This window comes from Harmonia axyridis, chromosome 7, assembly GCF_914767665.1.
Source record: "Harmonia axyridis chromosome 7, icHarAxyr1.1, whole genome shotgun sequence".
NCBI classification, from domain to species: Eukaryota; Metazoa; Arthropoda; class Insecta; order Coleoptera; family Coccinellidae; genus Harmonia; species Harmonia axyridis.
Window position 1 is genome coordinate 28175993 of NC_059507.1, and position 27036 is coordinate 28203028.

At 34.2% G+C, this 27036-nt stretch overlaps 1 protein-coding gene and 1 long non-coding RNA gene across 2 annotated transcripts; both read right to left on the reverse strand.

Annotated features, from left to right (window-relative positions):
* Nucleotides 1–18133: 18133 nt before the first annotated feature.
* On the reverse strand, nt 18134–25902 carry LOC123684742 (serine/threonine/tyrosine-interacting protein-like). The gene is made up of 3 exons (XM_045624144.1): nt 25705–25902; nt 25208–25638; nt 18134–19869 (listed from the first exon to the last, which is right to left on the reverse strand). Exons 1-3 carry the CDS (start codon nt 25735–25737, stop codon nt 19581–19583), a joined length of 753 nt encoding a protein of 250 aa, XP_045480100.1. The 5' UTR covers nt 25738–25902; the 3' UTR covers nt 18134–19580.
* On the reverse strand, nt 23911–25197 carry LOC123684743. Its single transcript, XR_006748175.1, has 2 exons — nt 24346–25197; nt 23911–24191 (listed from the first exon to the last, which is right to left on the reverse strand). It is a non-coding gene; the product is annotated as an uncharacterized LOC123684743 (long non-coding RNA).
* Nucleotides 25903–27036: the final 1134 nt, after the last annotated feature.

Here is a 27036-nt window from a genome sequence, read left to right on the forward strand (position 1 = left end):
TTCGATTTTGATTCAGCATGTAACTTGACGGGCTGGTGAGACTCGCGCCATGTTGTCAGATCGATATTTCCGACAGTCGGAGTTTAACTGTAATCCGTGGATTTTGCGGAGTTCTCCTGAAGCTCGGAGGTAGGAGACCAGTCGGATCGTTTCTTTCATCTGACATCTTTGGAAGACAGTGCAATTTTTGAAGAAAAAAAGCAGACAGTTGGAAATTATGGTTGAAGTAGATAATCATATTATCTCATTTAAATTAATTTGAAGACTAATTGATAAGAGTATGTATGTTGCCGCGGCGCCAACTTGTAGGGGCGCAAAGTACGGTAATAAAACAAAACGAACTCTAAAAAAAATTTCTCCTAGTGAAAATACTACTTTTTGTAGTAAAATAAAAGAAATTTCCTGAAGCAGCAGACCACTCCGCAAATCAAGCGCGATCCTCGGACCTACCTGTAACCCACATTCAGCTTCATACAGATCTCAAAACCACCATTAAGAAGAAATATCTCAAGACTGGCAAGCTCAATGGGAAGGTGTAAATACAAAATCACAAAGGATTCAAGGATTTGTCAGCAACGTACGGATACATGAAGACCTGCAAATATCATTCCTAGACGACTACCTAAAAGATCTGAGTGTGAGGACCTTCATTAAAATGGAAAATCACGCAAACTCTCTTATAAGGAAGGCTTGAGACTACGATGAAAAAGTTCCTAGGAAACACAAACCCTTACTGGCACAGAGATTGTGTAATGATTACACAAACTTTCTGAGTGGTATATTGCCACCTGCTAGAGCAGATCAAAATAGCACACCAGAAGTGAATTATATTGAGATGTAGCAGTAAAAGGCTAATAGCCTGACTGGAAAAGAGTTCTAGGTTCAGAATAGGCCACACCAAGCTGGCCCATGGTTAACTGTCTTCAGACGACCAAACAAGATGCGAGCACTGCCAAAATACCCATCTCATATGTTGAATATCTGCTTAATTCAAATAAAAGAAATTTACAATAGCCAATTTTGTAGAAATCTAATATACGAATTATGCAAAACTGGGTGGCGAAATTTTATTTTTCCGAGGTGCCAAAATTTCTGGCGGAGGCCCTGATTCATATTAACAATTCTACAAATAGCATCCAATTTGGAACAAAAGTTTTTCAAATCGTCTGCTTTATCAAAGAAATTTGTTAAGTAACGTGATTACTCAGTAACTCAGATTACCAGTATAAGCAAAAGGTTTTACCAGAGCCTCCATCAGCTCCGTCTCTTAAAGAATTTCTTACCTTTCCAAACACGAAAGACGCTTTTTTTCACACTATTGCTCCCTATTTTGGACTATGCTGACGTGGCCTTCATGGGTCTAACGGTAAGCCAGTTGGGTAAACTCGACCGCTTACAGAATGTAGGTATTAAATTCGTGTACAACTTGAAAAAATTTGACCACGTTAGCCAGTTCAGAGATGCTCTCAACCTGCTGCCCATTACATTGCGTCGTAATTGGCATACTCTGCTTCTGGGCTATAGGGTTTTAAAATGTCGCATACCATCATATTTGCACTGCAATCGGTATTCGACTTCTCGGAGTCGAGGATCATCATACGAGAGCACTTGGTAATCTCACCTTAAGAATAAACGCTCATTCCACCAATTCTGTTCGTAACTGCTTCTCTCTGAGATTCCCTCAACTTTGGAACCGCATTCCCGTGGAGATATCATCCCTCCTTCATCCCTAACAGGTAACACAAACATTATATGTATTTTCTTTTTTCAAATTATGTTTAGTGAACTCCTACATGTAATGGAAATGCTAAGTAGTAAAAGGTTGGCAGGAAGACATCGCTCAGCGATATGCCCCCCCATTGCACATTGTTATACACACTTCTGTTATATATGAATTTGCAATAAAGAGTTCTAATAATAATAATAATTACTTTGTTCAAAAATCTTTCAATTTTTCGCAAAATGCAATTCAGACCATTCTGAACTTTGAATATTTGTCTGTCTGTTGGTCTGTGTTCACAAATCCTTGTAAAAACTTTAGCATTATATTCAGCAAGATATTTTGTGTGTGTGGGGAACTTATAAATATAAAAATGTATCCTGAATTATCGAAAAATATGCGTCTGCACTCAGAAGGGTAAAAGATTGAATATGATCTAGAATGGTCGAAGACAGGTTGAATGGATTGGCATTAATGCATATACAAAGGACTATTTGCAGCAGTCCAAATGTGAAAATATTATCCAAAACGAAAAAACACTGACAAAAAGAAAAATACGCAGCAAAAAAAAATACGCTTATTTTATAGTTTTTTTTTTAGATAGAGGCAAAAATACAAGCCGATGGCTGAAAATGTAAATATAGTGTTTACGGACCTGATACGGTAATAGCCAATCACGTGCAATTTTGGTTTCGTGGATTCCGTTCCGGTAGTTTCGATGTCAAAGATGCACCACGTACTGGAAGGCCAATTGTCGTGAATATCGATAAAATCATGGACATCTTCGAGTCCTGTTTCGATTGCTCAAGAGCTAAAGAGTGCATAATAAACCATTTGGAACACTATTTGCATAAGGCTGGTCTCAAGAAGATGCTAGATGTATGGGTACCGCTCGAGTTAGAGCAAAAAACCGCATGGACAACGTCAAGCAAAAACGGTCGTGGTCGGAACGCGGTGAGCCATCAGAAACGACCAGGAAGGTTTTGCTGCGTGTTTAGTGAGATTCAGTGGCATACCCAGACATAAGCCTTGGGGGGGATAAAGAAAAAAATTTTTCAAATTTTCCTTCTTTTGAAGAAGTTTTCCAAAAAATTTTGCTTACTCATAATAAGATTGTGATATATAAGGTTGTTAAATATAATGGATATTCCTTCTGGAGGGGGGGATATAACCCCCTTATCCCCCCTTGGGTACGCCACTGGTGAGATTGACAGGGAATTATCTACGAAGAGCTGCTCCCCTAAGGCACAACTGTTAACTTGGAACTGTAGTTATCAAACGAAACAGCGCATATTTGACCTAAATTGGATCATTCTAACTATTGTAATTCAAGCCTTGTTGCGAAAATAATGGATTTCTTCTTACTACACCTTATACTTTCATGCGTCTGAGATTTTTTATGAAATAAATTTACATATTTGACACACTTGAACCAGTAGGTATCAACAAAAATTTTCGCTTTTTTGCTAACCTATATGAGCCGTGATTTTCAATGCCCCCCCCCCCCAAACATCGCCTGGATCCGCCCCTGCTACAACTATACCTATTGTGTCTCCACAACGTGCAGAACTAGTGGGTAGTGTTGAACTGATATCACTATGACTGTTCAATGTGAAACCTGTAACTCTTAATGAAAAATAATAATAAACAAACACACCCTTCCTGAAAAACTTGGAAAATACATATTAGTTTTTAAAATTCTTCTGAGAATAGATTACACAACAATTCTGAGTTGAGGAAAATGTTATCTAAGAATATTCAATACCCTTCGGATAAATGAACGGTGAAGGACCAAAATTTCAAAATATCCCCGAAAACACATCCAACACAGTACAATTGGCAACACTGACAATGTGTGTTGTCCGCGCACTAGTTGGGAGCGGGGAACTGTATGCACCGTGACGTCACAGCCCCCACCCCTGCGCACTGCATCCAACGTTCATTGGCCGCTCCACAATCTAAAATTACATAATTATTTACTTGTCTACTTGGGAGTAATGACATTTGGTTGCACTCTCGTTGCATCATAGAGACGTAGATATTACGTGTTATTCTGTGCATCTACGACATCCTAGGATCAGAAGTGATGCTCCAAAACTGAGACTGAAAACTTCCGAGACACGTTATGGACTCGAGCGCTGTAATAGGGGTCTGTCAAAATATTGTATATTTCCTCTTCGATGCGGTTTATCTTTAATGGGAAACTTGTTGTGGTTCTCTTTTATTGATAAATTATTGGATTTCCGCAAGGATGCATAACGTCATAAAATTTTCAGAAGATCTTTGCTTCTTTGGAAATGGTTGATTTATGCAGTTTCCATAAGGATTCTTTTGAGGTTCTTCTATGAAAATTTCAAAGATTAGATTTTCCGAAATCCTATTAACTCGGGAACAAATACGTGATTTCCTGGATCATTTTGGAATATATAAAAAACTAACTCATTGATTTCAAAGAAAAAAATTAAATCTTTCTATATGACGTGCAGGGATTACCTTGAACACCTATATAGTTTTTGTCTGGATATCACTATATGAAAGATTTATTATTTACTCTATCTCTTTCCAGTGCTCCATATCTTTGAATTCGGGAAGGAACAGTCAGCAGACAAATGGAAAAAATGTCACCGGAAAATTTTTTCAATTTTTCGTAGAAAATGACGTCCCGAACAAAAAAGCCTACGGCACCAGCTCAAACCTATAACGTCTCTCTCAATTACAGGGTCAATTATGAACTAAACAAATATCATTTAGAATAGATAGATAGATACCTTTATTTCAAATATTCACTGAGAATACATACAGGAGAAATGAAATAGTGACAATAATACATAACTATATACTCAACTAAAATCAACCTATAACTAAATATTTTACAATCTCCTTTCAAAATAATCATTTAAACCATACACCTCAAGATCTATCAAGAACTTCTTAGTTTTTGATTTGAATTGTCTATAATTCTGTATAGATTTGATATTTTGGGGCAAATTATTGAAAATCCGTAGGCACATATAAGAAGAGCACTTTTCGGAGATAGTCAACCTGTGCATGGGAACATTGATATTGGCTGTTCTTGTATTGTAGGTGAAGTTTGTATTATTCTGAAGAAATTCAGCTTTATTTTTATGAAGATACAGCAAACATTCATGCAAGTGAAGACCATATTTCATTAATATTCCCAAGGACCTAAATTTTCCCCTACACGATTCCCTATATCTCAAGTTCAAAAGTATTCTTACTACTCTCTTTTGAATAATAAATACCGACTATACTGAGGCACTAATTCCCCAAAAAATTATTCCGTATCTAATCAAAAATAATGTAATTACAATAGATTCCATTATGGCTATTGAAAAATGAGGTGCTAATTTCGAAAATATTTGTTTTCAATTTTTCGAAATTGCCAACTTTGACAACGCTTTCGTTATCTGCTGTATAATGATTTCTAATTCTGACTATTGGGAGAGAAGCATTATTCTTCCTCCTCGTTAAAGCCTAAAAATGACATTCTTCCAATAAAAAACCATGAAGATATCCATCTCTCATCAGCAGAGCACCGTTTTCAATTTTTTTTTCGCAATTTTACGTTCTGATGGAAATTCGAAAATTTGACATTGAAACAACTCAGAATTTTATATGGAGTCTTTTTTCATTACAAAATATGGGGCTTTTATTATTATTGGTGTCACTGAAACCGGAAGTCCCTCAAATCTCAAAAATTTACAGACTCTCTCTACTCAAAGCTCAACTCCAAAATTGTAAACGTGAATTTCAATTCCTTCCCAAAAATATCTATCGAACGGTATTGGTGGGACACCCGGTATAGATATATTATAGACAAAAAAAAATTATTTTACATTCAATATTCTGATATTGAAAACGGTCATTTCTACTCTAGATATTTTATAAAAATGAGAAAAAAGTCGGGCGTATGAATGACGAGCGTTCAAATGCTCCTGATTGTCATTCTATTTTTAAATACAAATTTCCAGTTTTGAGATTAACATTGAATATTTTTGAATGAGAAGTAGTAAATTACAACAGTTGAAATTCTACTCTTATTTATATCTTATATCTCAATAAAAACACTGCTGTGATTGTGTGATTTCAGGAGTTTTTGGGCGCTTATTCGGTCATACACCAATTGCATCTTTGAAGACCATATTTGTAGTCTCCAAGGTGCGTATGAATGAACAAGAGATCAAAAGCTTCTAATTTCACGTCAGTACCTAATTTCCTGATTTTTTTCGATATTCTGCTTCAATTTTCTGAAATTCAGATGAACTTATACACAAAATGTCGCACGAAGCTTGATATGGTAATTTCTCACATAATTTTTTCATATATCGAACAATAATTTTTTTTCACATGTTTACAGCAAAAAAAAATTTAATCCGAAATTTTTGTAATGTGCCTTCCAAAATCTCTCCTTCGGTCCGCTGACATGAAAGTTGGGATATAAGGACCAAAATTTTGAAATTGGGCTGTCGAAATATTCCAGATGATATCTTATTAGATATCATGATAACTTCATATTTAAAGTTATCACAGAAAAAATTCTCTGTACTATAATCTCAATGAATCTCTGTTGAGTCGAACTCTCTACCCTGAGGTTATTACCTGTTGTGAATAAATTTGAACTAATCCAAGGATATTAATGGTTTAATAATAATAAAAAAGGTAAGGACCAATTCCAAATTTTTCGATTCTGTTTTGTTTGGTTCGATTCATGAAAATTTTTCTTCACAGAATTTCTTAAAAAATTGAGTTTATTCACAAAAACGGAAATTCAATTTGGATCCAAAATAAAAATACGAACATTGCAGGTTTTCCGCCGTTTTGAACTTTTTTTTCAGTTCTTCACCTTTCCTGAATTAAGCATTCATAAACTCTGATGTGATCAGAAATTGTAACTTCAAAGGTTATACATGACTAACCACACATTGCACAGAAATTACCTTGAACAACTTTTCCGCTCTTCGCATCCCTAGCTGTAACGGGGGTGGGTACAATATCTCTATTTTGAATAGAGATGAGGGGTGTTGCGATACCTCATTTTGAAGATCTTATCGAGTACTATCTGATCCTGAAATTTCGCTTCAAAATTTCCTCCGATAACGAAATGACAGGTAAAAGAGTTAATAAGTATAAATAGATACCAACCTTTGAAAGGTGTCGGAGACGAATAATATTCTGGAGATAAATTCCACATTGCCTATTTCCCTATTTTCGTATAACGAAAATAAATCCATTATTTCATTATGGATGGACATTTTTAAGCGACCCCCTTTCAAAATCAAGGGTTTGTGCTCATCCCCATAGAGGGTTGAAGTTACGAGGATGAAAATAGCGGAAAAGTTGTCCCTTCTCGAATCGGAAATTGACGGGTCCGAGCAATTTTCCACATTTTCATTTTGAAGTCGGAAAATCGAGGTGTTAAGTTTTCGTTTGACCACACTGTATACCTTGTTTTCAAAGCATAAAAGTTTTTAAGGACCTTCCGTTAAAAAAATTGTTTTTTATTAGGCCAAAACTACTGGTTTGATCGAGATTAAATTTTGCTTTTAGATTGAGATAGAGTTAAGATTTTGGGTGAAGATATAAAATATCCGTCCATGCAACTTACAACATTTTAAGTTTATAGCATCATCAGATAAGAACCTTATAGAAAAGCCTCGAATATATTATATAAAAAATATAATTTGAATAACAGCAGATGCTACTTGGTTGAGATTCAGTTTGAATTTGTGAAATAATTCGGATGTTCATAACCAATTTCAATATGATCATATCATCAGAAGTTTTTATATAAAACCTATCAGAATATTAGGTGTAATAAAAAGAAATCCATTATTTTTCCAATAGTTTTTATAGGATGAAATATAAATATAATAATATTTGCATTGGCTTGGACATTTTTGATATACCAAAAACACCCAATAATCTGAAGCGAAGTCTTTGGAATACTCTTTCTTAAAACAAAAAACGAAACAAAAACAACTGTACCTACTGTTTCTTTTACTTTTATTGATATGAAGCGATGTATTTGTAGTTTCTAAGAGGTGAATACTGTTTTGTGGGCTAAGCTTGTTCGTATTCCTTGTAAGCATTAAATAATTCAAATGAATAAATTTAGTTATCTGTATCTCTCGTTGTATAAGTCTGATCGGGTTACATTAGAAGGCGTCAGAAAGATGAGATTTCGTACAACAACACCTTTACTGACAGTTTTGTGATTAGTTGACTCAGTTCAGTTCGAGCGCGTGTCAAAGTTGGACAGAAGCAAAGAAAAAATACGCTATATTTTTCTTAGATAAAGGCATAAATTGAGGCCAGGCGGCTGAAAATGTAAATAATGTTTATGGTCCCGATTCTGCAACAGCCAATCACGCGCAATTTTCGTTTCGTCGATTCCGATCCAGTAATTTCAATGTCAAAGATGATGAATGAGACCGATTGCCAAGAGCTAAAGTTTGCACAAAAAACCGTTTTGAACCATTTGCATAAGGCTGGTCTCAAGAAGAAGTTCGATGTATGTATGGGTACCACACGGGTTGAAGCAACAAAACCTTATGGAACGAATATCCATCTGCGAATCGCTGCTGAATGGACTAGTTTAGTGATGTTGATAATACTATATTTGACACGATAGAATTAAAATATAGAGCAAAACTGATAAATCAGTGAAAAAATTTTGAAAATCCATCAATAAATGACTGAGAAATAGATTATTTAAATTTACGTATTTTAGCGCGGAACGTCTTTGGTCTGTGACGTCACGGCACTTGCCTGTGATCGCTACACCATAAATTATGTTTAAATACTTAGCCGCGCCAAGGCTCTCGCGCCGTTTGTAGTTGTACAGTGTAGTTTAAACTCGAGTTTTGTTTTTATGTCACCATAATGGAAGAAGGCTTCGTGAAAGGACAAAGTGACAATTTGCCTAAAATAGATATATTCGCAGTGATGGAGTTTTTTTCTTCAAACCCATCTTATGTCAGTGCTGAAATAAGAGGAGTTAAACTTTTCAAGTAAGTATCTACTTTTGAGTTTGCTTCATCATGGTTCAACTTATAACGATGATTTATTTAAAAAAACGTTTCATAAACAGTTTGTAGTTGAGTACTGGTTGTTGAAGTCTATCAATGGCAAAACATATTCATGAGAAGAGTAAAAAGTAAAAAGAGAAAAAAGTAATTTATATGTATGTATATAATAAGTTATTTCAGCCATCGTGTAACGAACAAAACACTACACGAACGGCACAAGTGATTGTACACCAATGAATTCGTAAGCATTCTGCGAATACCAGTAGTCTAGTGTGAGACGTCACGCCACTTACACGTACTATGAAATTATTCTTCCAAGCGCAACTTCAAAGTCCCATAACTTTTTCATTTCTAGAGATATTTCAATGATTCTTCCACATGTTTGTTTCATTTTACTTAAATTTCTAGAATTAATCCTTAACAAAAAAATTAAAACTAGTCCATTGCAACAATATCGATCCATTCTTGAAGTGGTTGGGGATTGGCGAATAAAAGTGAATCACTTACGTTAACGTCAATCGAAAACGGAAGTAGTCGAAACGCGGTGAGCCGGCAGAAACGGTGGCTGAGCTAGGATTATCGGCCAGAATGGTTTTGCTGTGTGTTTGGGGGGATTGGCAGGGAATTATTTACTATGAGCTGCTCTCCTACAGCACAACTATTAACTCGGAACTTTACTGACAACAATAGGAACTTCTGAAGGAAGAAACCGCTCAGAAGCTGCCAGCTTTGGACAATAGAAGAGGAATTATTTTCCATCAGGACAATGCTAAGCAAAACACATCGATAGTGACTAGCCAGAAGCTCCGAAAGCTTAGTTGGGAGGTTTCGATGCATCCACCTCATAGTCCAGACCTGGCACCAAGTGGTTATCATCTGTTCATTTCCATGGCGAACAATTTTGCTTGTGAAAAATTTGCATCAACAGAGGCTTGTGAAAATCGACTGTCTCAATTTTTTGCTAAAAGAGACGAGGGCTTCAAACTATAGTAATGGACTAGTTTAAATTTTTTTGTTAAGGATTAGTTCTAAAAATTTAAGTAAAATTAAACAAAAATGTGGAAAAATCATTGAAATATCTCTAGAAATGAAAAAGTTATGGGACTTTGAAGTTGCGCTTGGAAGAATAATTTCATAGTACGCAGCGTCTAGTGTGTGACGTCACGCCACTTACACGAGGCGACTGGTATTCGAAGAGTGCTTACGAATTAATTGGTGTACAATCACTTGTGCCATTCGTGTCGTGTTTTGTTCGTTACACGATGGCTGAAATAAAAAAAAAATCCTACAAATATTGTATTCTGCCTATGTGTGCAAGCACGACAATTAAAAACCCCAATAAATTGTTTTTTCATGTACCAAATGACATGAATCAAAGGAAAAAGTGGTGCACTCAGATATAATTGATTCATACCGGATTTTATAAGGGCAGTAAACATTACTTTTTTCTCTTTTTACTTTTTACACCTCACATAAATATGTTTTGCCATTGATAATGGATAGACTTCAACAACCAGTACTCAACTACAAACTGTTTATGAAACGTTTTTTAAATAAATCATCGTTATAAGTTGAACCATGATGAAGCAAACTCAAAAGTAGATACTTACTTGAAAAGTTTAACTCCTTTTATTTCAGTTCAACACTGACATAAGATGGATTTGAAGAAAAAAACTCCATCATCGCGAATATATCTATTTTAGGCAAATTGTCACTTTGTCCTTTCACGAAGCCTTCTTCCATTATGGTGACATGAAAACAAAACTCGAGTTAAAACTACACTGTACAACTACAAACGGCGCGAGAGCCTTGGCGCGGCTAAGTATTTAAACGTAATTTATGGTGTAGCGATCACAGGCAAGTGGCGTGACGTCACAGACGAGTCGGAGACCAAAGACCTTCTGCGCTAAAATACGTAAATTTACATAATCTATTTCATTTATTGATGGATTTTCGAAATTTTTTCACTGATTTATCAGTTTTGCTCTATATTTTAATTCTATCCTGTCAAATATAGTATTATCAACATCACTAAACTAGTCCATTAAAGCTTTGTTTTTCATGCAAAAATTATTTAATTTCTTTTTACTACACCCTAGACTACCTACACCTTATACTAAATCAGTGCTTTTTTCGATTCATTCACTGAACATATCACAATCCTAGTTAATCTCTACTGTATGAGAAATTCTGAAATTCAAATTATGTCTCAAAACCTTTTCCTAGTTCCAATAGTTTCTGAGTGTTTGTTTTGAGAAAATTCAATTAAAACAAATTTCCAAAACTTTATTCTTGAAAATAAGAAGGTAATAAAACAGGAAGGCATACCTACTCTACTACATTACCAACTTTTTCACATTACATGAAAACTATCAATATGTCTGCAGGCTGATAAATATTCAGTACCTAATAATGAAACTAAGTAATTCTCTGAAGAACAATATGTATGCAAGCGGCGTGCTAGACACCAGAATCACTTCCCTGAACAGGATGAAAGAGCGAAACTAGTTACAAGGAATATATTATTGATAACGGATCGAAAATTCAGTCATTTACAATCATGCTAGACTTCTTGTCCATATACGATTTATATTTTTGCGTGATTGTTAGTTAATGGCAGTAAACTCTGATCGATTATGTTTTTATTGATCCAAGCGATATAAGGAAGGATCCGCCCCAAAAACCATTAAATATAATAATGTTTTTACTGCAAGCTACAAGAACTTACTTTGTATCAACTTGGCTTTTCCATGCATCATATAAGTATTTATTTGATTGATTCGGTCTTCACTTGATGGAAATTCATTTTAAATGAATAATAATACAATGCTGATTTCCACAAAATTTATTGATGACGACAATTGTTTCGCTACACTGTAGCTTTTTCAAGTCGGGTGCTGAACTGAGCATTCCCAAAGTATAACATTCATTTAAATAGGTAATTGGCAACATAGTTGAGAAGAAAAATGTGTTTTAAATGAGGTAATGAGCAAATGTGATTTAAATGAGGTGATTAACATTATATTGGAGGGTGCTGCTGGTTATTGCAGGGTTGTATAAAGATGTTAAGTAGCGGTGATCTATTTACATCTGTTTGTTCATTCAGAAGGACCTTCTTGGAATTGTACCTGTTTATTTCTAGAGATTCTAAGAGTGTGAGTCTAGAACTCTTGTTTTCTGTATGGAGGATCTGGTAATTATTGTTGAACTCATGTCGGCATTCTTTTAGGTGGTTGGCGTATGTAGAATGGGTGGTGTTGGATGTGAAACTCTTCTGATGTTCATGTATTCTCTTTTTGAAGGATCTTCCGGTTTGGCCTATGTAAACCATGTGACAATCCCCACATTTTAACTTGTAGACTCCAGATTTATTATCTTTGTTTGTTTTATCTTTATTATTTCTGACGAAAGTTCCCAAATTATTGTTTGTCTTGAAGGATACTTTGAGATTGAATTTATCTTTGAAATACTTAGCAATACTGAACGACACACATAACTTCAGTATATTTCACAAACCTACCCATACTGATACCACCATTCACATCACTTCTAATCATCCATATAGTCACAAGATGGCCGCTTACAATTCTATGATCCATAGACTAATAACTATACCTATGAATCACGATCATTTCAACACAGAATTAAACTTAATCAAACAAATAGCAATCAATAACGGTTATAACCCTACCATCATAGATAAAATCCTGTTCAATAAACAAATAAAACATGCTTTGCTGTTAGCGTACCCTTCCCACATAAAAGATGACACCAAAAAGTACATATCTTTAACCTACGTTAATCGAACTTCCGAGCGTATTGCTAAGTATTTCAAAGATAAATTCAATCTCAAAGTATCCTTCAAGACAAACAATAATTTGGGAACTTTCGTCAGAAATAATAAAGATAAAACAAACAAAGATAATAAATCTGGAGTCTACAAGTTAAAATGTGGGGATTGTCACATGGTTTACATAGGCCAAACCGGAAGATCCTTCAAAAAGAGAATACATGAACATCAGAAGAGTTTCACATCCAACACCACCCATTCTACATACGCCAACCACCTAAAAGAATGCCGACATGAGTTCAACAATAATTACCAGATCCTCCATACAGAAAACAAGAGTTCTAGACTCACACTCTTAGAATCTCTAGAAATAAACAGGTACAATTCCAAGAAGGTCCTTCTGAATGAACAAACAGATGTAAATAGATCACCGCTACTTAACATCTTTATACAACCCTGCAATAACCAGCAGCACCCTCCAATATAATGTTAATCACCTCATTTAAATCACATTTGCTCATTACCTCATTTAAAACACATTTTTCTTCTCAACTATGTTGCCAATTACCTATTTAAATGAATGTTATACTTTGGGAATGCTCAGTTCAGCACCCGACTTGAAAAAGCTACAGTGTAGCGAAACAATTGTCGTCATCAATAAATTTTGTGGAAATCAGCATTGTATTATTATTCATATAAGTATTTCATTTCATTATATCTTGAATATTACTAATATAAAAACAATTTCAGGGCCGTCATTAGGGGGAAGTTGGGTCGTCTAGGGCGCCAAAATTCAAGGACGGCATTTCAAACTTGATCAACAACAATTGCATGTGAAGAAATTCAAAGTGCCGAATGAGATTAAATTCAGTCAGTAACAACAGAAAAGAATACCGACAAATTTAGTTAACATCAACAACCATCAAAGGTGCCACATTATGCATTATACATAGTCATAAATTTCCAGATGTCATGTAATCCCCTCATATTGTTGTTTACGAGTTATTGATGCTTAAAAAAATAAATGAACTCATCAGGCTTTTTTAGGCGTTAAATTTTTCGGAAATGTTTCCGAATTTTATTGCCACTTGGGGCGGCTTCTAGATTATTTTCTTGTCAATTCTCCAATCAGGATGTTAATTCCTCAGAATCGAATGCTAAATATATAAGAAACGATTCCATTTCACCATTTCCAACTTGTCCTTCTCAAAAATATAAGAAGTTTTCATTTCAAACCACATTATATTATATTATTTTTCATTTTTATTTTTTATATCGAATCAATTAGTGTGGCGGCAAATAATGGAAGGCAGTATTATCTACTTTTTCCGAAAAATCTGGATTCCTGGAAGAATGAATCAAGTAATCTCTTTTTTGAATTTCAACGAATCCTACAAATCATTTTTTCATTAAATTCACTAATCTTAAACATTTTTGCATCGAGAATGTCTGCAACATCTATCCGAATTAAAAATAATGGTTCATCCTCATCATCCTGTAAATTTATTTAATCATATAAAAGAAAATGAATACGAAATGATCGAGCACTTTATGAAGTCAAAACTCAGCAGAAGAATCTGAAACATGTATTAAATTCATACATTTCATTATTTATTCATTGGAACTCACTTTTTTTCTTTCCTATTATACTTTTTTCAAAAAAGTTTTGAGTTTTCCACACTTAATCTATGAATACAAATTCAACAATATTCTCCCCCCCCCCCCCCAATCTTTTGATAAGTTAAAAACCCCAAACCTGCAAGGGTGCCGACTTGTATTTTTGCCGGGGCAGCAAAAACGCTAGAACGGGCCCAGGACCCCGATTATCCAATATTAATTTTTAGCATTCTGCATAGTAAGCTTCTGTTAGGGCGACAAATTGGCAATTAGGTCTCTGCCTAGGGCGGCAGTTTGGCTAGCGACGGCTCTGCACAATTTTAATGATTCGTGTGAAATGAGAAGGCGTTATATGAGCCATAACGCTTGCTGATTTATTTAAAATCTAAAAGCTCGATCGTTGTGCCACTCTTTCAATTTCAACAGAAGATTGAATTGAACCTTTAGGTTAGATTAGGTTAAAGCCCCTTTCACTTTTGAAAACGCTTAATAGGGAACACACCACTTGACTGCTCAGTTCAAAACAAAATTAGAGATATTTCTTCTTACAAATCACTAATTTTTATGCAGTTTTCACATAATTTCTTTAAACAAATCACTCTACATACCACGGGCGTATAGCAAGAGAGAGAGAGTGGATTTTAGGGGATTCAAAACAATTCTTCTTCTTCTTGGCGTGCCCTATCCGTTCCGGACGTTGGTAATCAACATGGCAAGTTTTATCTTGTTCGCTGCGTTTCTGAAAATGATATGGATTCTGGCCAAACCACTTCCTGAGATTGTGCAACCATGAATGTCTTCTTCTACCCGGTCCCCTCCTGCCTTCCACTTTTCCCTGTATTATCAACTGAAGTACTTGGTATTTGCTGTTCCTCATGACGCGTCCGAAGTATTGAAGCTTTCGTTGATTGATGGTAAACACAACTTCCTTGTTCTTTTTCATTCTTCTCAATACTTCTTCATTAGTGATGTGATCTATCCATGATATTCGAAGAATTCTGCGATAAGTCCACATTTTGAATGCTTCCAGCCTTTTAAGCAGTGCGTCAGTGAGGGTCCAAGCTTCATCTCCGTAGAACAGCACCGAAAAAACGTAACACTGCAATAGACGGACCTTCAAGGAAATGCTAAGTTCCCTGTTAACAAACAAGCTTCTCAGATTCCAGGAATGCTGATCTTGCTTTTTCTATACGGCTGCGGATTTCAGTGACTTGTTCCCAGTTGGAATTTACTATAGTGCCAAGGTAATTGTATTTTCACACACGTTCAATAGGCTTATTTTTCTTACTCACGATCAAATTCAAAATTTGTGAACGAAAAATTCAACCTGTATAGAGTCTGATTCCAACGTATCGCCATGAATTCTGCAATTTTGTGAGACGATGTTCAGGAAGAATTAAGTATGATAACGTTCTTGTACAGTGTGTGTTAACATCCTTTCCTCTCATCAGATTATCCCTATTTTGGTGGATGTGACATACGCAAGTGAGCACGTAACAACAAGTGACTATAAGTATACCATATTGTTCGAATATACTCTTACAGCTTGTACCAGGAGGTACTCTAGCTATGGATCTCAGCGCCTTCTTCTGCTGTAGGAAGAGTTTATGGTCATCACATGAATTTCACCATATAATGAAGCCATATGTCGCGATAGACTGAAATTGTGCGTGGTATGTGACTATAGCCTCCTGCTGTCTAACTATCTGGTTTATTCTATGCACCAAGTACATGGCTGTCGAAAGTCTACCACATGGTGACTCGATATGTTCTCTCCAGGAAAGCAGACCATCCATTGAGAACCCTAGCAACAACAAACGGTCAGAAAACGGGGGTTTCTTGGTATAGAAAGGAAGTTCCTGTGTTTTTTTTTGTGTTTATTTCCTGGTGATGTGCTCCAACCAACTCCGCTGCACCTCTCATAGCATCTCCTGAGATCAGGCCTAATCATAGTCACTACCTTTACTTGCTGACTGTTCTGCATAAGGACATTCAGGTATATAATGAAGAGCACCGGATCAAGTATAGAACCCTGTGGTACTCCTATAATACAATACTTATATTTTCATTATCTCTTACCCCGACAGTCAACACCCTTGTTGTTGTCTTTCAGGTGAGACCTAGGTAGCCATGTAAGATTATTTATATTCAAATTTCATTAGAGACAAGTTGATAATTACTCTTTTAATTTTTCTAAGATAATCATCGTGATATATGCCTTTACAGATTCATGCAAGAGCTAATAATAATTCTGAAGGAAACAGCTTCCATATACTTAACCAACAAGACACTCTGAAAATTTTTTTTTTTTTTTTCCTTTATATGTGCTTGGCTACTAAGGCCATCTACACAGCGAACATTTCATATTTACTATATCAAACTCATAAACCTCCACCAGACATACACAACATCCATGACCTAGCCAGGATTCGAACCCGGTACCTTCGGCACCACAGCCAACTTCTCAGTCCACTGTACTACACACTCTGAAAATGAATGTGCGCCACACCATAGAACTAGTAAATTTGCCATATACAATATTTAAAGGTTTTTAATTTGAATATTCGTGATGAAATCCAAAATTAAAACTCAACTGTTGTTAAGGGCTTACGATAGCCTGTACCTGAATATACCTACTATAGAGTACCTGAATGATAGGATATTTATATTATTTATATATATTTTATTATTATTATTGTTACAATTTTTCGCCCTCTTTGTATTTTTTTAATCTTTAAACACCACTGTAACTATTAGTGAGTACATATTTTTGGGTTTGTCCTGTCATATACTCCATTTGAATAAATAAATAATAATACATGTTAAGATATGGTTTTATTGAAAAGTTATTATTGTTATCACAAAGTTTGTAAACTGATCATTTGTTCTATATTTCTGAAGAGACCAATAAAGATTATTATTATTATATTACCCATATCCCAAGATATGAATCTGTGCTTTCCAATAGCGCCCTCATTCTCTACAGATATAATATATATTACATCTTATAGTACTAGTCCTTGTATTCGACAGGATATAATATATATCTTATAATGGAGTCACCTTAAACAGTATCCAAAATCAGTAGAATTTTAAGCGTCAAAAATAGGTTTCTTCAAAGAAAGCCAAATAGAAGGAAGAGTAAGGAGGTTCCAACCTGGCCTAATGGGGCTTCAGTGAACATTGTGCTTCTCATCGACAAAATGGAGTCATTCTATCTCAATGGTGCGACCAAACTTAAATGTAGATGTTTTACAACTGCTGAATTTGTCAATTGGCAAAGTGTGGACGAGCCTTGAGAACTCACCGTCAGGATCAGAAATAGACACGATAGTTGGCATGTTTCAATTAGCCCTCCAGGTGTCAATGAAAATTGCTCAACTGTCGGCCCCCACGAAGAAAGAGGGGAAGTGGCGTCAGTAACATTTTGTCATACAACTTAAATGAATGCCAATATATGTATATATATATAATCTGTATCCCATTTGTTACCTTTCGGTGTATGGGTATATGTATATATATATAAATTTTGTAGTCTCTGGCTACATCAGCATAGTAAATGTGTACTTTTAAATGTGGTGGTAATACCTAAGTGAATCCAAAAATATTTTTCTCACATTTGCAAGTTTCATGCATGTATTTAAAAATGCCCAAAGAAAAAACCAAAATGAAAATGCTTACTCGATTCGGCGTGAATAGTTTCTATTTTGGATTATTTATTATGTTGCTGAATCTTCAGTAGATTCATGATTAAAATTTAGATTTAATCACTGCAAAGCTTATCATTCGAATAGGATCTAGTCTACTACAATCGGTACCAACTCCCATTGTAATGATATCTGAATGATTTCCTTCTTCAATGCATTTTTCAACAAAACTCATTTTCAACTTGGAAAGGTTTATTTGCATCTAGCTATATGCCCGTCAGTCTGATGTTCCTATCGAATAAATCTCATGTTCAAAAAATTAATTTTATTCATATTTTGATTTTTTTTTAATTTTGATTTTACAACATATAAAAATAGAAAATACAATTGGACTTGCCACACTCATCATCTAAATCTATTTATTTACATTTCTCTAATAATAGATCAGGTACTGACTTGGAAAACCAATTGAACAATTGAATCATTCAAGAAATCTAAACTAAATTCTTAATTAATACAAAATTTAAAACTAGAAAAATCATATCTATTTACAGAATAAATATCTGGCATCAGCAATTAATACTATCAAAATTTGATTCACTCCTTCCTGATTTTTCAATACTGTGAAAATTACATATAAAAAATAGAATCATGGATCTATTTCACAATGAGCATAAATGCAATTTTATTCACAAAATGAATATTTGGTATCAATAATTATTACACAGCAATAATTACTGGTCTTTCATCGAGTGCAGTGAAAAATTATTTAGAAAAAAGTGAAAATAAATTATGATAGAGCTTTGTAATTACATTTGAAAAATGGTTTCTACAAATATTAAACTGGCCGCACCAGTTCGAATTTTTGTAGAGCTTAATGACAAAATTGGCTCAAATTAATTCGCACTGGTGCAGCCAGTCGAATACGCTATAAATTCTTCTATTTATTTCGATATTTTAAGAATTGAGATCATATGATATGTCAAATATGTCTAAATAATATCTAAAACTTTTTCCAAATAAAAATAAATTCTGTAATACAACTCTACAGATTTCAATTCCTTTCAGAACTATATAAAAGGTCGGAATACTATGGCAAGCAATCAAGATAATAATGGTTTTTTCAATAAAATTTTGTTGTTGCAATTAAAACTATGATTGTTCAAAGTTTTGTTGAAGAGATCATAATGGAAAAACCGATCATATCATCAATGAGTTAACAGTATCCCAAAAATTAATTTTTTATTGAAAAGGTAAATTCATTGCATTTGAGATTATAATTTTTTTTTATCAATCTATTGATTCATAATCCATATCAGTGTTCCTAATTATAAAATAGGAATTAGTAAATTTATCCATATACATACTTTAAAAAAAAATTGATCGGTCAATTACTCAAAATAACCACAAGTATTTATCAGTAAACTTAAGAACAGATGTATCGTTTCTTCTATAAAAACTTCATAAAAAGTGTCAGTGCATCTGAAATGTGATGTCTATACTGAGTTTCTTCACTCTGAGGTATTTAACTTTGATCATTGGACATAATATTTTGGAAATCAATGTTTAAATGAAATTTCTTTACTATTCAGTTAATTCATCAGTGAAATTCTTCAAAGTAATAACAAAACTGAATATAAAATAATCAGGTCACTTTAGATACAGAATCAAGAATAAAAAGCTTGATCCAGAAATGTGCCCTTTTAAATACCATTAATTCACTAATGCCAAACATTTCTTTTACATAAAATACAATATTATATTTTGCGTTTTGTAGAAACTCTACTTACATTTGCAAATTTTTTATAAGAATTAGTGGTTTGGTTAGAATCAGATGATTCTAACTGAACTGGGTCAACTTTTGAATGAGGCTGATCCATCTCATCATGTTTCCTTTTCACAGTTTCTCTCACTTTTGAAGATTGTCCACAAAGTTCAAAGAATTTTTTGGTCTTATAAAGGACTTCATATTCATATAATTGGGCAGTAAAACTTTCATTGGGATTAATACATCCCCTTTTCTCTTTCACAAGTTTCAATGCTTGCCTAAAAAGAATACTCAAGTTAATTTCATTTTCACTTATGATTTAACATGTTGATTGTCCCCCATTCTAATATTTTTCAACTCCCAAGTCCCACACATTTTATACAAAAGTTGGGTTTCATTTTCATATAATCGATGATACTCTCCAGGAAACAATTAATTTCTTCAATGACATTTTTATGGTTATATGTGATTCATGAACTTCCAAATACGTTTTTCATTACTAGCCGTTCATGTATCATAATATTATATGAAAATGGAATGTGTAATAATAGTTGTATTGGTATAATGAAAGTCATCTCAACAAAATAGTTGGTCAACTCTAGTTTGTAAAACAGCTTTAAGTCAATTTGATCCTACCACACTGAGTTATGCTTGTGCAGTAGGTGTAAAAAGCACTCTATTTTATGATTGTCATGGCTACACTACACTAATTCAGTTGTAAAATCCTGTAGCACTGAAAAATTCAAAATTATTTCCTATTGGCCACTAAACTATACGGACTTTTGAAGGTAATGGAAACGGAAAATCATGTAGCATTGAAAAATTCAAAATTATCTCCTACTACACAAACTTTCAAAGAAAATGTAGCTAGTTTAGTGCAGAATAAAATTAGGAAATTATAGATATTGTAACAGAACAGATACTGAGAGCATAAGTGTAAAATATAACATTCGATCAAATGTGGTATTTCATTTTAATGTCAAATAAACAATCATTCTTTGAAAAATTTCAATTGATAATGAGACAAAGTTGACACATTCAAAATGATGGATGTGAGCTTGAATATTTTCAATCATATTTCCAATTATTTCATGAATTGTAAAAATTGAAGAATATAGCAAAAGCTAGTGTGTTCCTTTATTTAGTTTTCATACCTGAAACTGTCGGAAATACTTAAAAGTGTTAAATTCAATTCCAAAGTTTCTTCTGCTATACTAGATCTTCGAGATATTTCACACAAAATAATCATTTTTGGAAAAAGCTAATAAGAAATTCCTCAGCTCTCAACAACCTAGTAATAATAATAATATAATAATAACTCTTTATTGATCCCTTTGACATTACAAAGAATGTATGGAACAAGTCATATATAATGAAGTACAAATTAATAAACCATTTCTATGAGAAAATGAACACAAACATATATCAGGTGTGTGAATAAGTCTTTCCCGTTTTTTTCAAATTTTGAGCCTTTATTGTGAAAAAATGGTTACAAATGAATTATTGAAAGTATTGGCCATCGCTAGCTACAACTTTTCCCCATCTTTCTGGCAACATACGAATCCCGTTGCGAAAAAATTCGACCGGTTTGGCCTCTATCCAGTCATCCACCCATTTTTTGGCTTCCTCGTAGGAATGGAAGTGCTGGTCAGCCAGGCCATGCGTCATCGATCTGAAGAGATGGTAATCAGACGGAGCAATGTCTGGACTATACGGCGGGTGGGGTAGGACTTCCCATTTGAGCATTTCTAAGTATGTTTTCACCGGCTGTGCAACAGGTGGGCGAGCATTGTCATGTTGCAAAATAACTTTGTCGTGCCTGTAGGAGTATTGTGGCCGTTTTTCTCGCTGTGCGCGGCTCAAACGCATCAATTGTCGTCGATAGACCTCGCCTGTGATCCTTTCATTCGGTTTCAGAAGCTCATAGTACACCACACCTAGCTGGTCCCACCATATACAGAGCATGAGCTTGGCGCCGTGAATATTTGGCTTGGCCGTCGATGATGATGCATGGCCGGGTAGTCCCCATGATTTTCTTCGCTTCGGATTATCGTAACGGATCCACTTTTCATCGCCAGTCACGATACGATGCAGAAAACCCTTTCTTTTATGTCGCTGAAGCAGCTGTTCGCAAGTGAAAAAACGCCGTTCGACTTCTCTCAGCTTCAGTTCGTACGGCACCCAATTTCCTTGCTTTTGGATCATTCCCATGGCTTTCAAACGCTTGGAAATGGTTGTTCGGTCAACTCCCAATGCTTCAGCAAGTTCTTCTTGCGTTTGACACGAATCTTCATTAAGCAAAGTCGCCAATTCTTGATCTTCAAAGATTTGCGGCCGCCCGGAACGCTCCTTGTCTTCCACGTCGAAATCGCCACTTTTGAAGCGTCGAAACCATCCGCGAACACTTGAATCATCGACACAACCTTCTCCATAAGCTTCCTGAAGCAACCGATGCGCCTCGGCAGCAGATTTCTTCAAATTGAACCAATAAAGTGAAACTTCCCGCAAATGACGTCGACTCGGCTCAAATTTCGACATTTTCACGATTTCAAAAATTTATGATGCGAAAAAATTTCAACTAATGTGTTAGTGTGGAATTGTTGACAGATGAATAAGCTTTGATTATGACATATGTAACCATTAAATACTCGCACAGTATTGGTGGCGCCATCTCTTACAAAAAACGGGAAAGACTTATTCACACACCTGAAAAAGTGAACAAAGATTATCTGAATTGACCATCTGTCATGTATTCCCCCACACTGTAATAAGCTTTATCAATCAATAAACGCTTTATGGCATCCCTGAATCTGAACTCATTTAAAATCTTAATCTTCTCAGGTAGATTATTGAACATTTTAATGCCCTTATAAGATGGGGACAGTTCAAATTTTGTTGTCCTATGTTGAGGAAGACACAATGTTCTTTGGTTTCTCGTGAAATAATTGTGATAGTTCGACAATCCAACCAAGTTTCTCAGATTACGTCTTGTATTCATAAGACATTTGTATATATAAATACAAGGAACTGTCAGGATGCGATGTTCAATAAAGAGCGGCCTGCAGGAGGAAAGTGGGCTGACATTGAAAATCATACGCATTATTCTTTTTTGAGCTATAAATATTCTATTTACATCGATAGATGCTCCCCATAAAAAGATGTTATATTGTAAATGACTGTAAACTAAACTGTAATATACATCTAGAATAGAATTCAATGGCAGACATAGTTTTAATTTATTTATAGCGTAATAGGATGTATTGAGTTTTTTACTCAATACATCAATGTGTTCACACCATTTCAAATTACTATCGAGATGTACACCTAAAAATTTTACAGTTTCTGTAGAAGAAATTTGTACATCTCCTAACTGAAGGGTCAATGGGACAGAACCCCTTATGCCAAAAGATATAAGGTTTGTTTTTTCAATATTTACAAGAAGCGCATTTGCTCCACACCAATCAATGAAGCCCCTCAATAGACTGGTACAGCATAATTGGAGCTCATTAATATCTCTAGATGCTATGGCAATAGAGGTATCATCCGCAAATAAAACTAATTTAATTAATTTATAGCCATTGAGATATTCAGGCATATCATTCACGTATAAAATAAACAAGGGAGGCCCCAACACCGATCCCTGAGGAACCTATTGACACCATATTTACTCGAATATGAGTCACCCACCCATAGGTAGAATAGTGAATTTTTCATCATTATATGAAATAAAGGGAGAATTCTGAGCATTGAATTTAAAACAAAATTTAAAAACATTCCAATAGGATAGTTACCAAAAACATTTATCGCATTATTTTTGAACTGGATTGATCAGCCTCAATCTTCATTTGCTCTTCATGATCAAGATATTTAAAATTACTGCTCTTCATTAAAGCGATTGAAATAAATTTTACTAGTTGACTGTTTAATTTAATTACAAAGTTAGACTGTTTAACCCTTTGTGACCGGAATTAATTTTATCGATATTTTTCTGTTGAAAATCAAATAATAGTATTCAAATATGATTGCATAAAGTGAATAAACATGTTTTTGAGTTTTCAGACAAAGGATTTTTGCTTTAGGACGTGTCCTCATTGTGAGGACACTAGGCAATGAAGAAATTTTACAGTAAATCATATTATTATTTTTAATGAAACCTAAAATAAAAATCTACTTCGTATGAAATTTTGAAAAACAATTTTTAACAGTCCATAAGATTCGTTGTTTTTTTTTTTATTTTGTGGGCAGTACGAGTTTTTAGTTGTCCAAATCGTATTATTCCTTAAAATTTTTTGCTTGACAGTATTCAAATCAATTTCATCTTCGCTGCTACATAAATCTTGATCTGCAGCTACATTCATTGAATTATTGGAATGATGTACAACACAATTTTCAATTTCTAAAAGATCGTCCGCATAAACAATATCGAGAGAATTTATGTCAATCAAGTCATTCTCAATTTCCACATCATTCCCTTGAAGTAACTCATCATCAGAACAATCATCAACCTTCGAGTTATTCCCAGATGGTATTTATTCTAGAAGAGAGAATAAATCCTGAAAATTCAACTCTTCCAAATCACGAAATAAGAATGATGTTTTCTCTGAAAAAAAAAATGAAAAAGTTACCATTTGCCTTGTGTCCCCAAGACGAGACCACAGACATTCACGCGAAAAATAAAATTATTATTAGATGATATTCACACGAACATGACAATTTATAATAAGTTTCTATATATTTCCCAAGAAAAAACCTACCTTCCATGTTTTTTTCCACTTCGAAACACGATAAAATAGCTGCTTCATATAGCTAGTACACAATCGTGGATATTAGTTTACATCCAATGCATTTCCGTATGGATCAGCGATGTAGTTCGTGCTCCTATGTGTAGATACGGTATTTACGCGAACTAAGAAATATGTGGCTATACGGTGAGCGCATTAGGCGTCTGAGAAAAAATTTATTAACTTGTGTCGCCACAGTGGACACACTAGGACACAAAGGGTTAATTCAATAAACTACCCCAAATGACACTACTGTGAATAGTTAGTATTTTTTTAAGATTCATGATTCATTTTCCAGCGTACAGCTTACTAGAAAATATGCAGCACAATAATGTAATTTTCATTCATTCAAACAATTATCTTTCATATTTAACTATCTTCAGTCTGCATATAATTAATGTAAAAATGAATGGTTATGCACCGTTCTTAAGAACTAAACCTAAGAATTCAGTGGCGTTTATGCATACTCTTGTTAGTTCTTAGTGAAGTAAGCGCACATGCTTGAACTACTTTCTATTTGTTCTATAGTTTAATGTTTGACATTGATTGTGAAAAAATTAAATTAAATTTTTTTTCAGATGCACCGAACACATCGATAAACCCCAAATGATAGTAACTGGTACTTGTTAGTATTGAAATTCTATACGGCGCATGCGAACCTTATTATTTTAACTAAGAGCTTAGTTCTTAGTTAAAAGTTGGTCAACTTTTTACTCATAGTGTTAGTTCTTAGTCCTTAGGTAAAATGCATAAACGCCCTGATTGATTTGTTAGCGTTCAATTCTTATTTCTTAGGTTTAGTCTTAGTCAATGGTGTAGATTATCTTCTACTTACACATATGATAAATTGTAGGTTTCCATAACATATGCTACAACTAAAGTAGCACTCCTAGATATTCCTGTATTACCATGTACAAGAACTTTACTCTTTTTTTTGAAAGCTTCATTGATGAACTTATTTACTGCAGAAAATAATGCTATGATACTCTCCATTTTGGAATCGGCTATATCCAATGTCAAATAAGTAAAATTTTGATCCAGCTGAGGACGAATGAAATGTGCTTCAGAAATGTCCCTAACACAAACGATATGTGTGATTCCTTGTTCCAATAAATTATTATGACATTGTTCTAGTGCACATGAGTATGGACCTAGAAAGAGGCCTGGAATCACCTCTTGCATATTTCGTCTCATAAGATAATTCCATCCTGATGATGGATAAAAATTCTTGTCTCGATAACAAAGAACATCTTCAACATTATGAGTCTGAAAATAAAAATGTGAATATGAAGCAAGCATTGATTTAAAAGTCAACAGTTAAGACATACTAACCTCAACTCTAAACGAGGTACTGATATCCACCATTTTTAATGAAATGGAAAGCAAAGATTATTTTATAGATACTGAACTCGGTGTCTGATTATCAAAATTTGTAATTTCAAACTTTTTAACGAAAACATATGAACGCTTAACTTAACCGCTTCACCAGCTGACCTAATTCAAGCATAAAACTTTCCCTCCAATCTCGCGCTCTGTGATTCGTAAAGATTTCATAGAATAAAATATAAACTAAAATATTATAATGATATATAAGTCCATTCAGTTCAGTTGTTAACAGGAATACTCATTGATCTATTAATCATAAAAACCTGGTGTATGTACTGATTATATTATGTTTTGCCAATTTTGAGAATATTAGTTAAGTTTTGTTAAGTCAACTGTAGGTAGCGCTATTAACAAATTATGACAGATTCTTGTTAGTTCAAATATTTGAATATATTCCAGTAAACGTTTTGTGATTTGTTTCACGACTTTGCTCGTTTACACATCGCTTTTGATTGGCCAAGATTAGGTGTTAATTAATGTATCCTATCAAAATCAACTGAAAAAAGATCCAAGTATGACATTGCATTGTTTTTAGACATCTTAATCATTCTATCTTCGTTAAGAAATTTTTTTGTTCCTACAAAATTTTTACCTCAATCCGAATAAAATTGCCAAGAGCCAATTTTATTAACGTTATGGAAATATAAATAGGTACTTAAATGCACCTTTGAGAACTACGTTGTATCTTTACTATAGATTTTGTATAGATTGAATAGATGACTTTTCATGCCCTTAACATTTATCTCCATTTTGTGAGGTGCTAATGATATTTGTTGTCTGAAAGAATAGACATTTAATGTGTCATTCGCACCTCACAAAATGGAGATAAATGTTAAGGGCATGAAAAGTTATCTATTCAATCTATACACAATCTATAGTGAAGATACAACGTAGTTCTTAAAGGTGCATTTAAGTACTAATTTATATTTCCATAACTTTAATAAAATTGGCTCTCGGCAATTTTATTCGGAATGAGGTAAAAATTTTGTAGGAACAAAAAAATTTCTTAACGAATTGTATTAGTTAGTTCTTCCTACCGACAATGAAGAATCTCTGAAGAGACATTTGTTGTCTGAAAGAATAGACATTTAATGTGTCATCAGCACCTCACAAAATGAAGATAAATGTTAAGGGCATGAAAAGTCATCTATCCAATCTATACAAAATCTATAGTAAAGATACAACGTAGTTCTTAAAGGTGCATTTAAGTACCTATTTATATTTCCATAATGTTAATAAAATTGGCTCTTGGCAATTTTATTCGGATTGAGGTAAACA